General features: G+C 37.2%; 1 protein-coding gene across 3 annotated transcripts in view; it reads right to left on the reverse strand.

Moving 5' to 3' along the window:
• The window catches only part of GMPS (guanine monophosphate synthase), a 76,472-nt gene that overhangs the window by 21,744 nt on the left and 41,481 nt on the right, over positions 1 to 13,247 (reverse strand). For all 3 annotated transcript variants that reach the window (XM_077864617.1, XM_077864618.1, XM_077864619.1), the window contains exons 6-7: positions 4,416 to 4,609; positions 4,001 to 4,166 (exon numbers count right to left, since the gene is read on the reverse strand). In XM_077864617.1, the coding sequence (XP_077720743.1) occupies positions 4,001 to 4,166; positions 4,416 to 4,609 (360 nt within the window). The remainder of the gene's footprint in view (positions 1 to 4,000; positions 4,167 to 4,415; positions 4,610 to 13,247) is intronic.

Consider the following 13,247-nt stretch of genomic DNA (forward strand, 5'->3'; position numbering starts at 1 on the left):
CTCCATACTCAGTAGGGAGTCTGCTTCTCTCCCTCTTCCTCTGACCCTCCCCTGGCTTACCGGCTCATGTATGCTCTAAAATAAATAAATGAACTTAAAAAAAAAAAATAAAAGCTACAAATATAAATACAGTTAAAACCTAAGTAGTTTACTAGTGGACTTAAAAAAAAAAAAGTGATTATACTCAACAAATTAGGCAGAGAAGGAGCACATCTCAACATAAGGTAGGCCATATATGGGATGCCCAGGTGGATCAGTGGTTGAGTGACTGCCTTTGGCTCAGGGCGTGATACTGGATCCTATGAACAAGTCCCACATGGGGCTCCCCACAGGGAACCTGCCTCTCTCTCTGTGTGTCTCTCATGAATAAATAAGTAAAATATTAAATAAAAAAAAAAAAGAAAGAAAGAAAGACCACATACAATAAGCCCGCAGGTTATAACATACTCAATGGTGAAAAAAGCTTTCCCTCTAAGACAAGGAACAAGACAAGAGTGCCCACTCTCACTATTCCTCCTATTCAACATAAATACTGAAGTCCCAGCTAGAACAATCAGGCAAGAAAAAGAAATAAAAGCTATCAGAATTGGAAAGGAAAAAATTAAATTGTATTTGCAGATAACATAATTTAATAGAAAACCGTAAAACCATAAAACCCAACCAAAAACTGTTAGGTCTGATCCATGAATTCAGTAAAGTTATAGGATACAAAATTAACATATAAAAATCAGTAGTGTGTCTATACACCAATAACAAATTTTCTAAAATTAGAAATATAGAAATCAATCCCATTTACAACAGTACCAAAAGTAATAATACTTAGAAATAAAATCAAGAAAGTGTAAGATGTCTACTATGAAAGCTACAAGTGATTAATGCAAGAAATCAAAGACAACATAAATAAATGGATGGATATCCATGTTCATGGACGGGAAAAATACTGTTTAAATGTCAATACTACCAAAAGCCATTTATAGAGTCAACATAATCACTATACCAAGGGATAGAAAAAAACACTCCCAAAATGTATATATAACCACAAAAGACCTGGGAAAGGACAACAAAGCAGGAAGCATCACAGTTCTGGATTTCTAGCTATACTGTAAAACTATCACCAAACGGTATGGTACTGGCATGAAAACATACAAACAAATGGAAGAGAATCAAGAGCCCAGAATAAACCCAAGCATATATAGTCAACTAATATTTGACAGGGAGCCAAGAATACTCAATAGAGAAAAGACAGTCTCTTCAATAGATCATGGTGGAATAACTGGATATGCAATGTAAAAGAATAAACTGGACCCATATCTTCTACTACTCAGAAAAGTTAACTCAAAATAGATTAAAAACCTAAACATAAGGCTTGAAACCATGAAACCCCTGGAAGAAAATATAGGAATAATGTTCCTTGACATGGGTCTTGGTAATGAGTTTTTAGAGGACACCTAAAGTATGAACAAAAATGGACAAGTGAGGCTACATCAATCTAAAGAACTTCTGCAGGGGTGCCTACGTTGCTCAGTAGCATAAGCATCTGCCTTCGACTCAGGTCATGATCTCAGAATCCTGGAACTGAGCCCTGGATCAGGCTCCCTGCTCAGTGGGGAGTCTGCTTCTCCCTCTGCCCCTCCTCCTTTGCTCATGCTTTCTCTCTCTCAAAATCTTTAATAGTAAAATAATTTCTGAACAGCAAAATATTAAAAAAAAAAGAATCTACAGAATGGGGAAAAATATCTGTAAGCCATATTTCTGATAAAGGTTTAATATCCAAAGTATATACAGAATTTATAAAATTCAACAGGAAAAACACAAATTACTCAATCAAAAAATGGACAGAGGACCTGAACAGACATTTCTCCAAAGAAGATATACAAAAGGACAATAGGTACCTACAAAGATGCTCAATATCACTACTTATTAGGGAAATGCAAATTAAAACCACAATGAGATATCACCTCATACCTGTTAGAATGGCCATGATCAAGATAAGAGATAATAAAAGCTGGGATCCCTAGATGGCGCAGCGGTTTGGCTCCTGCCTTTGGCCCAGGGCGCGATCCTCGAGACCCGGGATCAAATCCCACATTGGGCTCCTGGTGCATGGAGCCTGCTTCTCCCTCTGCCTATGTCTCTGCCTCTCTCTCTCTGTATGACTATCATAAGTAAATAAAATTTAAAAAAAAAAAAAAAAAAGCTGGCGTGGCTGTGGAGTAAAGGGAATCCGTGTGCAATGTTGGCAGGATTGTAAATTCGTAAAGCCACTACAGGAAAAAGTGTCAGGGGGCACCTGGGTGGCTCAGGCAGTTAAGTGTCGGACTCTTGATTTCGGCTCAGGTCACGTCTCAGTGTTGTGAGATAGAGTCCCATGTTGGGCTCCATGCTCAACGTGGAGTCTGCTTAGAATTCTCTCTCCCCCTCTCCCTCTGCCTGCCCCCAGCCACTCACAATCTCTCTCTAAAAATAAAATGAAATCCTTCTTAAGACAAAGGATCCTCAAAAAATTATAAATAAAAATAACATGTGATCCAGTAATTCCACTTCTGGAGATATACCCAAAGGAAATGAAAACACTCAGATATCTGCACTCCCATACTCATAGCAGCATTATTTGCAATAGCTAAGATATGGAAACCACTTAAGTACATCAATACATGAATAAAGATGTGGTGTACATATGTGTGTGTGTGTGTGCGCGCACACATACTATGGAAAATTATTCATCCATAAAAAAAACAAGGAAATCCTACCATTTGTGACAACATACATGGACCTTAAAGGCAATATGCTAAGTAAAATAAGACAAATATGGTATGATCTCACTTATATTTAGAACCTAAAAAATTAAAAGAAAAGAACCTAAAAATTTTAAAAATAAATTAATTAATTTAAAAAAAAAGAACCTAAAAAATGAAACTCATAGAAAAAGAAATCAGACTTGTTATCAGAGGTGGGGGATGTGGAGAAGGGGAATTGGAAGAAGGTGGTTAAAAAGTATAAACTTCCAGTTACAAGATAAATAAGTAAAAACGCTACATTAAACATGACGATTACAGGTAATACTGCTGGTTGATATACAGAAGAGTTGAAAGTAAATCCTAAGAGTTCACATAATAATTTTTTTCCAAAAAAAAAATAAAATAAAAATAATAATAATTTTTTTCCTTTTTATTGTCCCTGTATGAGAATATGGAAGTTAACTCAGACATTTGTGACAATTCTTTCAAAATATATGTAAAAATCAAATCATCATACTGTAGCCTTAAACTTATACAGTAATGTATATCAATTATTCCTCAATAAAACTAGAAAAAAAAGTGACCATAAACTCTTCACTCCTCTGTATAAGTCTTTCAGTTTATAAAATAATCTGTACATCCATACTTATTGTAGGAAGACTTAGAAATTCTCATGCATAAATAATATTATGGATCAGAAAAGAAAATTCAAAAAGAGAATGAGTAGAAGAGAATAGGATGGTAGATGGAATTCTACTGATATGCATATAACATTGGGACTTATCAACAGGGGATCCCCGGGTGGCTCAGCGCTTTAGGGCCTACCTTCGGCCCAGGGCCTGATCCTGGAGACCAGGGATCCAGTCCCACGTCAGGCTCCCTGCATGGAGCCTGCTTCTCCCTCTGCCTGTATATCTCTGCCTCTCTCTCTCTCTCTCTCTCTCTCTGTCTCTCAGGAATAAATAAATAAAATCTTAAAAAAAAAAAAAAAAAAGAGTTATCAACAGTTTTAAAATTTATCCTGGGACCCCTCATGAACCAGATAATTATAATGTAAAAGTAAAAAACATGCAGAGGGAGAGAGAACCTCAAGCAGACTCCCCACTGGGTGGAACAGGAGGCAGGGCTTGATCCTATGTCCCTGAGATCCTGACCTGAGCCAAAAATCATAAATTGGACACTCAAATGACTAGAGCATCCAGGCGCCCTAGAAACCTGTACATGGTTAAGGCGATGAGCTCACTCAAGGGATTCATGAATACCTTTGACCTGAATTCCAAGCTTTTTGAGGGCCTCTTCTACAGACTGGCTTTCTCGTTTTCTCATAAAGCCATTATCAATGTGCACAGCAATGACCTGATCTTGGCTCAAAGCACGATTCAGCAAAGCTGTACAGACTGTTGAGTCTACTCCACCACTGAGTAAAACCTACAAGATGAAATTAAAAGAAAAATCAAGCTGAGTACAATAAGCAAGAAAATAAAATAAAAACTATCTTCTTAAACCTTTACCATTAAAAAGTTTTTACCAAAAGGATACACAGTAACTGAAAAAGCACCTAGAAACAGTGCAACTCACACAACGGCCCATCAGCCAGTCAACAGTGAAGGGCTATGGCGACAAAGTCAGCTCTAACAATGACATAAATTTGTAGACTTTCAGATGTAAATTCCTTACCAAAACCTTTGATGTGCCTACTCTCTCTTTGACCTCTTGAATGCACTCCAGTTCTCTGTTCTGCACGGTGAAGGTCCCACTGCACCCAGCTATATCGTAGAGGAAATTCTTCAGTATTACTTTCCCATTTTCTGTAAGGCCAACTTCAGGGTGGAACTGTGCTCCATATAATTTTTTAGATTCATTTGCTATACCTTTATAGAGAAAATAATCACAAATTAAAATTTTTTTCATGTTTGAAGACTCAACTAAGTACCCACAGTAATTCCTCACAATTTCCTCTATAAATGTGAAAATGGATACAAATTAGTGCATTTTTACAGGAAAAAAGACACACAAAACAAACTGCAATGCCACATTTTTTATTTAAAAGTCCTTATATAGCAATTAATGAACTACACAGGACAGTGAATTAAGTCCTACAGAGATTATTTCCTAGTACTTTTACTTCTCCACCCAGATTACTCTATTTAACACAATGATAACTCAATTTTGGCTCTCAATCCCACATGGCTTTCTCATGCAATATGCAGCTATCAATTTTATGTATTAGAAGAACCTCATATATTAGGCCTGTCAGAATATGCTAAGTATCCCTTTCTTAGATACTATCAACCACAAATGTAACTTTGTGGATTTGACTAATGTGTTTCTGACAAATTATTATCTAAGCAACAGATGTTAGGCCAGATGTTTACTTGTGCATGCGTTACCCCTGTTTATGGCTCTGAGATACCAAGAAAAGTTACAGCTAGTTAAGTAATTAAATCAGGCCTAGCAGGCTCCCAAACTCATAGTCATTCTACTATACTAAAGAACCTCACATTTTCTTTCCTTGGATTCTAGGACACCACTCTCTGGGTTCATTGTCTGATCCTTCTTAATCTTTGTTGGTTCCTCCTCATCTTATCCATCTCTACACATGAAAGTTACCCAATACTCAGCCCTTAAGTCTCTTCTCCATACATTGAGATCTAAACTCTCATGACTTTACATTGTATCCATATGATAGTATACCCCCAACTTTATACCTCTAGCCCAGTTTTCTACTCTACAGTCTAGACTTAGACAACTGCCTACTCATACCTTTATTTCTATGTTTAATAAGGCATCTTGAATTTTTTTTAAGATTTTAATGTATTTGAGATGGAGAAAGAGGGAGAGAGAAAGAATGAACAGGAGGGAGGGGTAGGGGGAGAGGGAGAAGCAGGCTCTCCACTGAGCAGGAATCCCAATACTGGGCTCAATTCTAGGACCCTGGGATCATGACCTGAGCCGAAGGCAGACACTTAACCATCTGAGCCACCCAGGCACCCAGCATCTTGAGTTGTATACAGACTTGCATAACTGCATTCTTTCCCATCAGGTGAACAGAAACTTCAACTTTCTGGATGCGTGGACCAAAAAATACGGGAGTTAAAACTCAACTATACTCCTTTTCCCCCAACTCCACATGCAATCCAACAGCAACTCCTTTGTCTCTCCTTTCAAAAATATATCAGAATCCAATCTCATCTAAGAAGATTAAAATCCTATCAAATGTCTTTTCCACCCACAATGGTTAAGAAACTAGAAATCAATTACAAGAACAAAACTGGAAAATCCATAAATACGTGGAGATTAAAAAACATGCTGATGACAAATGAATGGGTCAAAGGATAAATGAAAAGAAAAAATCTGAGACAAATAAAAATGGAAACAACAACCAAAGATAATGTGATGTAGCAAAAGCAATTCTAAGAGGGAAGTTTATGGCAATTAATAATTACATCAAGAAAAAAACAAAGCTCTCAAACAGACTCCACCAAAAACTGTTACAACAAAAAACATATTTCAGCAACACTGTGACATAGAAAAATCCATGTATCAAAGTCAGTTATGTTTCTGTAAATTAAAAAACTATCAGAGAAATTAAGAAAATGTTCCCATTCACAATAGCGTCAAAAAGAATAATATTTAGGAACAAACTTAACCAAAGAGGTGAAAGATCTATATACTGAAAATGAAGAAACTGAAGAAGGCACAAATAAATGAATAACCTATATAGATTAGAAGAAAACTTGAAATATCTATTCTATCCAAAGCAATCTACAGATTCAATTCAATCTCTATCAAAATTCCAATGGCTGTTCATAGACAGAAAAAAAGGAATTCTAAAGTTTGTATCAAACCACAAAAGAGCCAAAGCAATCTTGAGGAAAAAAAACAAAACAAAGCACAAGATATCAGAGGTCCTGATTTCAAACTACATTACAAAGCGATAGTAATCAAAACAGTACAGTATTGGACTAATATGCACAAACCAAAGAACAGAATCAAGAGCCCAGAATAAACTCATGTATATATGACCAATTTACAACAAAGGAGCCTAGAACATACAGTGAGGAAAGGGTAGTCTCTTCAAAAATGGTGCTCAGAAAACCAGCCAGCCACAAACAAAAGAATGAAACAGAATCCCTACCTTATACCATATACAAAAATCAACTCAAAACAGATTAAAGACTTGAATGTAAAACCTGAAATCACAAAACTCCTAGAAGAAATCACAGGGAAAAAAGCCCCCTGACACATGTCTTGGCAATGATTTTTTGGATTTGACATCAAAAGCAAAGGCAACAAAAGCAAAAAATAAGTGAGATTATATCAAACTAAAAAGCTTCTGTACAGTAAAGGAAACCATCAACAACAACAACAAATACCACTGACTGCCCAATTTAAAAATGGGCAAAAGACTTGAAGAGATATTTTTCAAAAGACCTACAAATGGCCAAAAGGTACATAAAAATGCTCAATATCGCTAATCATCAGGGAAATGCAAATCTAATTCACAATGATGATGTCCTCTCACACCTATTAGGATGTCTACTATGAAAAAGCCAAGATAATTGCTGGCAAAGAGGCAGAGAAAAGGAACTCCTTGTAAACTGCTGGTGGGAATATAAAAGTCACGATGGAAAACAGTATGGAGGCTCCACAAAAAATTAAAACTAGAATTACTGTATGATCCAGAAATCCCACGTCTAGATACACATTCAAAGAACAGGAAACCATTATCTCAAAGAGATGTCTGTATGTTCACTGCAGCATTACTCACAACAGACGGGACATGGGAAACAAGTGTCTATCAAGGGATCAAGGAAAAATACATAGGTTGTAACACAAACATAATATACACACACAAAGTGGAATACTATTCAGCTTTTAAAAAGAAGGAACTCCTGTCATTTGCAGCAACAGAGGTGAATCTGGAGGACATAAAGCTAAGTGAAATAAGCCAAAGACAAATACTGCATAGTATCACTTATATGTAGAATCAATCAATCAATAAACAGTTGAAATCAGAAATAGAGAATGGAAAAGTGATCGCAAGGGCCTGGTGGGGGGAAATAGGGAGAGGTTGGTAAAAAGGGTACAAACTTTCAATTGTAAGACAAATAAAGTCTGAAGATCCAATTAATAGTATCATGACTATAATTGATAGCAAATTTAATTACCCAATACTGTGTTAAGAGAACTTAAATATTCTCACACACAAAAAAAAGGCAAATATGTGAGGTGATGGATGTGTCAGTTAACTCCTTTTATTATGTATACCTATATCAAATCAGCACATTGCATACTTTAAATATCTTACAATGTTGTCCATCCTAAAAGAGCTAAAAAAATTAAATTTAAAAATATGTTGAGAGGGGAAAAAAACCCATCAACTTAAAATTCTGTACCCTGAGAAATTATCATCCAAAAGTAAAGAAAAATAAAGACTCTCTCAGACAAGTACTGAGGTTGTTTGTTGCCAGCCAACTTGCCTTGTAAGAAATGATAAAAATTTCATTAGAGAGAGGGAAAATGATAAAGGTCAGAAACTTTAGTGTACATAAAAAAAAGAGTATCAGAGAAGGAATAAATGAAGGTAAAATAAAAACTTTTTTCTTCATAATTGAGCTGATAACCCTCTCTTCAAAATAATAACAGCAACAATGTATTCAATTACATATGGTTACATACACGTGTACATAGGCATGCTGGTGTATAAGTGAAATGGATGACAGAAATGGGAGGGAAAAATTAGGTTTATCTAGATTTATCAAGTTAACACTATACAACTTCACGGGTAATGTATTTGAAAATGGGGGATCCCTGGGTGGCGCAGCGGTTTGGCGCCTGCCTTTGGCTCAGGGAGCGATCCTGGAGACCCGGGATCAAATCCCACATCGGGCTCCCGGTGCATGGAGCCTGCTTCTCCCTCTGCCTCTGTGCCTCTCTCTCTCTCTCTGTGACTATCATAAATAAATAAATAAATAAATAAATAAATAAATAAATAAATAAATAAATAAATAAATAAAAATTGAAAATGAATGTGAATTCGTTGTAAATGTATGTTGCAAAATGTAGGACAACTTTCTCTAAGAGAAGTATAACTGACGTGCTGAGAGAAAACTGAATCTCATAAAATGTTCAATTGAAACCACAAAAGGTAGAAGAATGGAAGACAATAGAAACAAAGAACAAGAGCAACAAATACAGAAGTAACTGATATGATAAATATTAATCCAACTTTATCAAGATGGATTATCAAGTTATCAATAATTATTTTGAATGTCAATGGTCTAAATGCACCAATTCAAAGAAAGATTGTCAAGAAACAAAACCTAATTATATACTACCTACAAGAAATCTACTTTGAAGACACACAGAGGGGGGCACCTGGGTGGCCCAGTTGGTTAAGCGTCTGTCTTCAGTTCCGGTCATGATCCCAGGGTCCTGGGACAGAGCCCCTCATCGGGCTCCCTGCTTAGTGGGGAGCCTGCTTCTTCCTCTCCTTTTGCCCCTCCCCTTGTTCATGGTTTCTCCCCTGCTCTATCAGATAAATAAAATCATTTTTAAAAAATAATGAAGATACATACAGATTAAAAGTAAATAGATGAATGGTTCCACTTATATGTAGAATCTAAAAAAAAAAAAAAATACAAACAGACTCAAAAATACAAAGGGAAGAGGGTGGAGGGTGGGCAAAATGGGTGAAAGGAAGTGACAGGTACAAGCTTCCAGTTGTGGAATCGCAGGGATGAAAGGTATAGAATACAACCAATGTTACTGTAATAGCTTTGTATGATGAGAGACGGTAGCTACACTTGTAGCTGGCACATCGCAATACATAGAGTTGCTGACCAGAGTTGTTAGATCACTATGTTGTACACCTGAAACTAATATAACATTCTGTGACAACTATACTTCAATTTAAAAAAGGGGTGGGGGCGGGATGGAGAAAGGTACATCATGCTAACGCTAATAAAAGATAGCAGAAGAGCTATATTAATGTCAGCCAGAGTAGGCCTGGGCCAAGGAAAGTTATCAGGAATAAAGAGGGGGCACATATGATGATAAAGAGGTCAACTCTCAAGGATGACAGTAATCTGTAATGTATATGCACATAACAACAGATCATCAACATACATGAGGCAAAAAGTGATAGAATAGGTGAATCCGCTGTTATAATTGAAGATTTCAACATCCCTCTATCAGAAATGGACAGACCCAACAAGCAGAACATCAGTAAGGACACAACGATACCATCAATCAACTGGGATGTAATGGACATCTATAGATTACTTCATCCAACAGAACATACATTGTTCTCAGGCTCACTTGGAACACTCACCAAGGCAGACCACATTTTGAGACATAAAACACAGCTTAATAAATTTAAAAGAACAGAACTCATACAATGTCTGTTCTCAGACTACAATGGAATTAAACCAGATATCACATTAACCAAAAGACAGATGGAAAATCTCAAAACACTTGGAGACTAAAGACTTCTAAGTAACAATGATGAAAGAAGAAATCTTAAGAGAAATGAAGCATTATTTTGAACTAAACAAAAGTGAAATGAACCAACGTTCTAAAATTTGGAGGATGCAAGGTGCAATATTATAACTTTTAAGAAACCTCTATTTGGTCTTCATTACAGTTCCTGGCTCACAGATCCCAAAACCTTTGGAATTTTCTAAGAGATGAGAGCTTTTGAAAAGCACCTAAGGATGGGGGCTGGCTGCCAAGACAATCATGTGATTAGAGGCTTGGAACTTTCACGGAAGCTCCACGCCACTTCCCCGTTCTCTGCCCTTCTATACATCTCTTCCATCCGGTTGTTCCCAAATTATACCCTTCTTTTTGTGTGTGTGTATTTTTTTTTATTAGAGTTCAATTTGCCAACATATAGTATAACAGCCAGTGCTCATCCTGTCAAGTGCCCCCCTCAGTGCCCGTCACCCAGTCACCCCCACTCCCCGCCCACCTCCCCTTCCACTACCCCTTGTTCTTTTCCCAGTTAGGAGTCTCTCATGTTCTGTCTCCTTCTCTGATATTTCCCACTCATTTTTTCTCCTTTCCCCTTTAATCCCCTTCACTATTTTTTATATTCCCCGAACTAATGAAACTATATAATGTTTGTCCTCCGATTGACTTACTTCACTCAGCATAATACCTTCCAGTTCTATCCACATTGAAGCAGCAAATGCTGGGTATTCGTCGTTTCTAATGGCTGAGGAATATTCCATTGAAATTACACTCTTCTATAAGAAACCAATGACCTAGTGGTAAAATGTTTCTGAGTTCTGTGAGCCACTCTAGAGAATTAACTGAACTGAGGAAGAGATCATGGGAATCTCTGATTTACAGCCAGTCAGTCGGAATACACATAACCTGGACCTCCGACTTATATCTGAAATCCAAGGAGGGGGGTCACTGGAACCTCCAATCTATAGTTGGTCAGTAAGAGGCACAATGATAACCTGGGCTTGCAACTGGTGTCTGAAGTATGTGTGGGTAGGGAAGGGGGTGGTGGTCTTGTGGGATGCAGCCCTCAACCCCAGAAATCTGGTGCTATGTACACTCTGGGTACATAATATCAGAATTGAGCTGAATTGAGATGCCCTCTCAAGCGCAGCCCAGGTGGCTCAGTGGTTTAGCGCCGCCTTCAGCCCAGGGTGTGAACCTGGAGACCGGGGATCGAGTCCCATGTCGGGCTCCCAGCATGGAGCCTGCTTCTCCCTCCGCCTGTGTCTCTGCCCCTCTCTCTCTCTCTCTCATGAATAAATAAAATCTAAAAAAAAAAAAGAAAGAAAGAGAGAGAGAGAGAGAGAGAGATGCCCTCTCAAATACCATACTGGTGTGTAAGAATTGCTTGTTGGTGTTGGAAACCCTCCTCAACTCTCCCACACACTGGAAATTGGTCTCAGAACACCAACAGACAACAAAAATAGTGCCTAGAGGAAAATTTCCAGCACTGAATGCATATATTAAAAGATTTACTCAATCACCTAAACTTCCACCTTATGAAATAAATAAAGAGGGACAAATTACATCCAAAGTAATCAAAACAAATAAAAATTAAAGAGAAATCAATGAAACTGAAAACAGGAATTCAACAACAAAAATAAAAAAAAAATCAAAAGCTATTTCTTTGATAAGATCAGGCGAAATTGGTAAGCTTCTAGCCAGGCTAACTAAGAAAAAGAGAGAGGACACAAATTACTAATATCAGAAATGAGAAAGGAAACATCACTACAGGTCCCAGGGACTTTAACATAATAAAGGAATATTATGAATAACTATGTCCACAAATTTTATAACACAGATGAAATGGACCAATTCTTTGAAAGACACAACTTACCAAAACTCACACAAGAAATAGGTAATTTCAATAGGCCTCCACCGATTTTTAAAATTATATGATCTGATTTGATAGATGCAGAAAAAGCATCTGAAAAAATCCAACACTCATTCATGATAAAAACTCTCCGTAAACTAGGAATATAGGGGGAAACTCCCTCAACTTGATAAAGAATATCTTCTAAAAACCTACAGCTAAAATCATATAACAGAAATTCAAAACTTTCCCACTCAGATCAGGAACAAGGCAAGGATGTTCCCTCTCCCCACTGTTTTTCAACACTATATAAAAAGTCCTAGGGATCCCTGGGTGGCTCAGCGGTTTGGCACCTGCCTTTGGCTCAGGGTGTGATCCTGGAGTCCCAGGATCGAGACCCATATCGGGCTCCCTACATGGAGCCTGCTTCTCCCTCTACCTGTATCTCTCATGAATAAATAAAATCTTAAAAAAAAAAAAAAAAAAGTCCTAACTACTGCAATAAGAAAAGGAAATAAAAGGCATACAGGTTGAGAAAGAAGAAATAAAACTCTCTTTGTTCTCAGATGACATCATCATCTATACAGAAATCTGAAAAAAAAAAATCAACAGAAAAATTCTAGGAACTAGTGAGTAATTATAGCAGAGTTGTAGGATGTAAGGTTAATTTACAGAAGTTCATTGCTTTCCTATATAATATCAATGAACAAGTGGAATATGAAATTAAAACCAATTATCAGCCAAATAAATGAAATATTAAGGTATAAATCTAAGAAAATACATACAAGCTCCATATGGGAAACCAAGCTCTCTTGACTACTTCCACCTCTAGAACCTTATTCCTTATTCCTCTGCTCCTGATTGCTGCAATAGGTTCCTAGCTGACCTCCCTACTTCTACATTTGACCCTTTCTCTTTTCACTTCACTGTAACCAAGGTAATCCTGAAATTAGACCATGAGTAAAGCCAACAGTTTCATAGTGGTCTGTGTTCTGGCCACCCTGACAAACTCTCCAACCTCATCTTCTACCAATCTTCCTCTATGTTTACCAGCTCCAACCATGTAGTCTTTCTTGCTGTTCCTCAAACATGGTCCCATCCTAGACTTGTACTGCTATCTCCTCTTCCTCCAAATGTCCAGAAGGGTTAATAGCACTTACTTCATGTCCATTTTACAGGAA

Source organism: Canis aureus, chromosome 22 (assembly GCF_053574225.1).
Source record: "Canis aureus isolate CA01 chromosome 22, VMU_Caureus_v.1.0, whole genome shotgun sequence".
NCBI classification, from domain to species: Eukaryota; Metazoa; Chordata; class Mammalia; order Carnivora; family Canidae; genus Canis; species Canis aureus.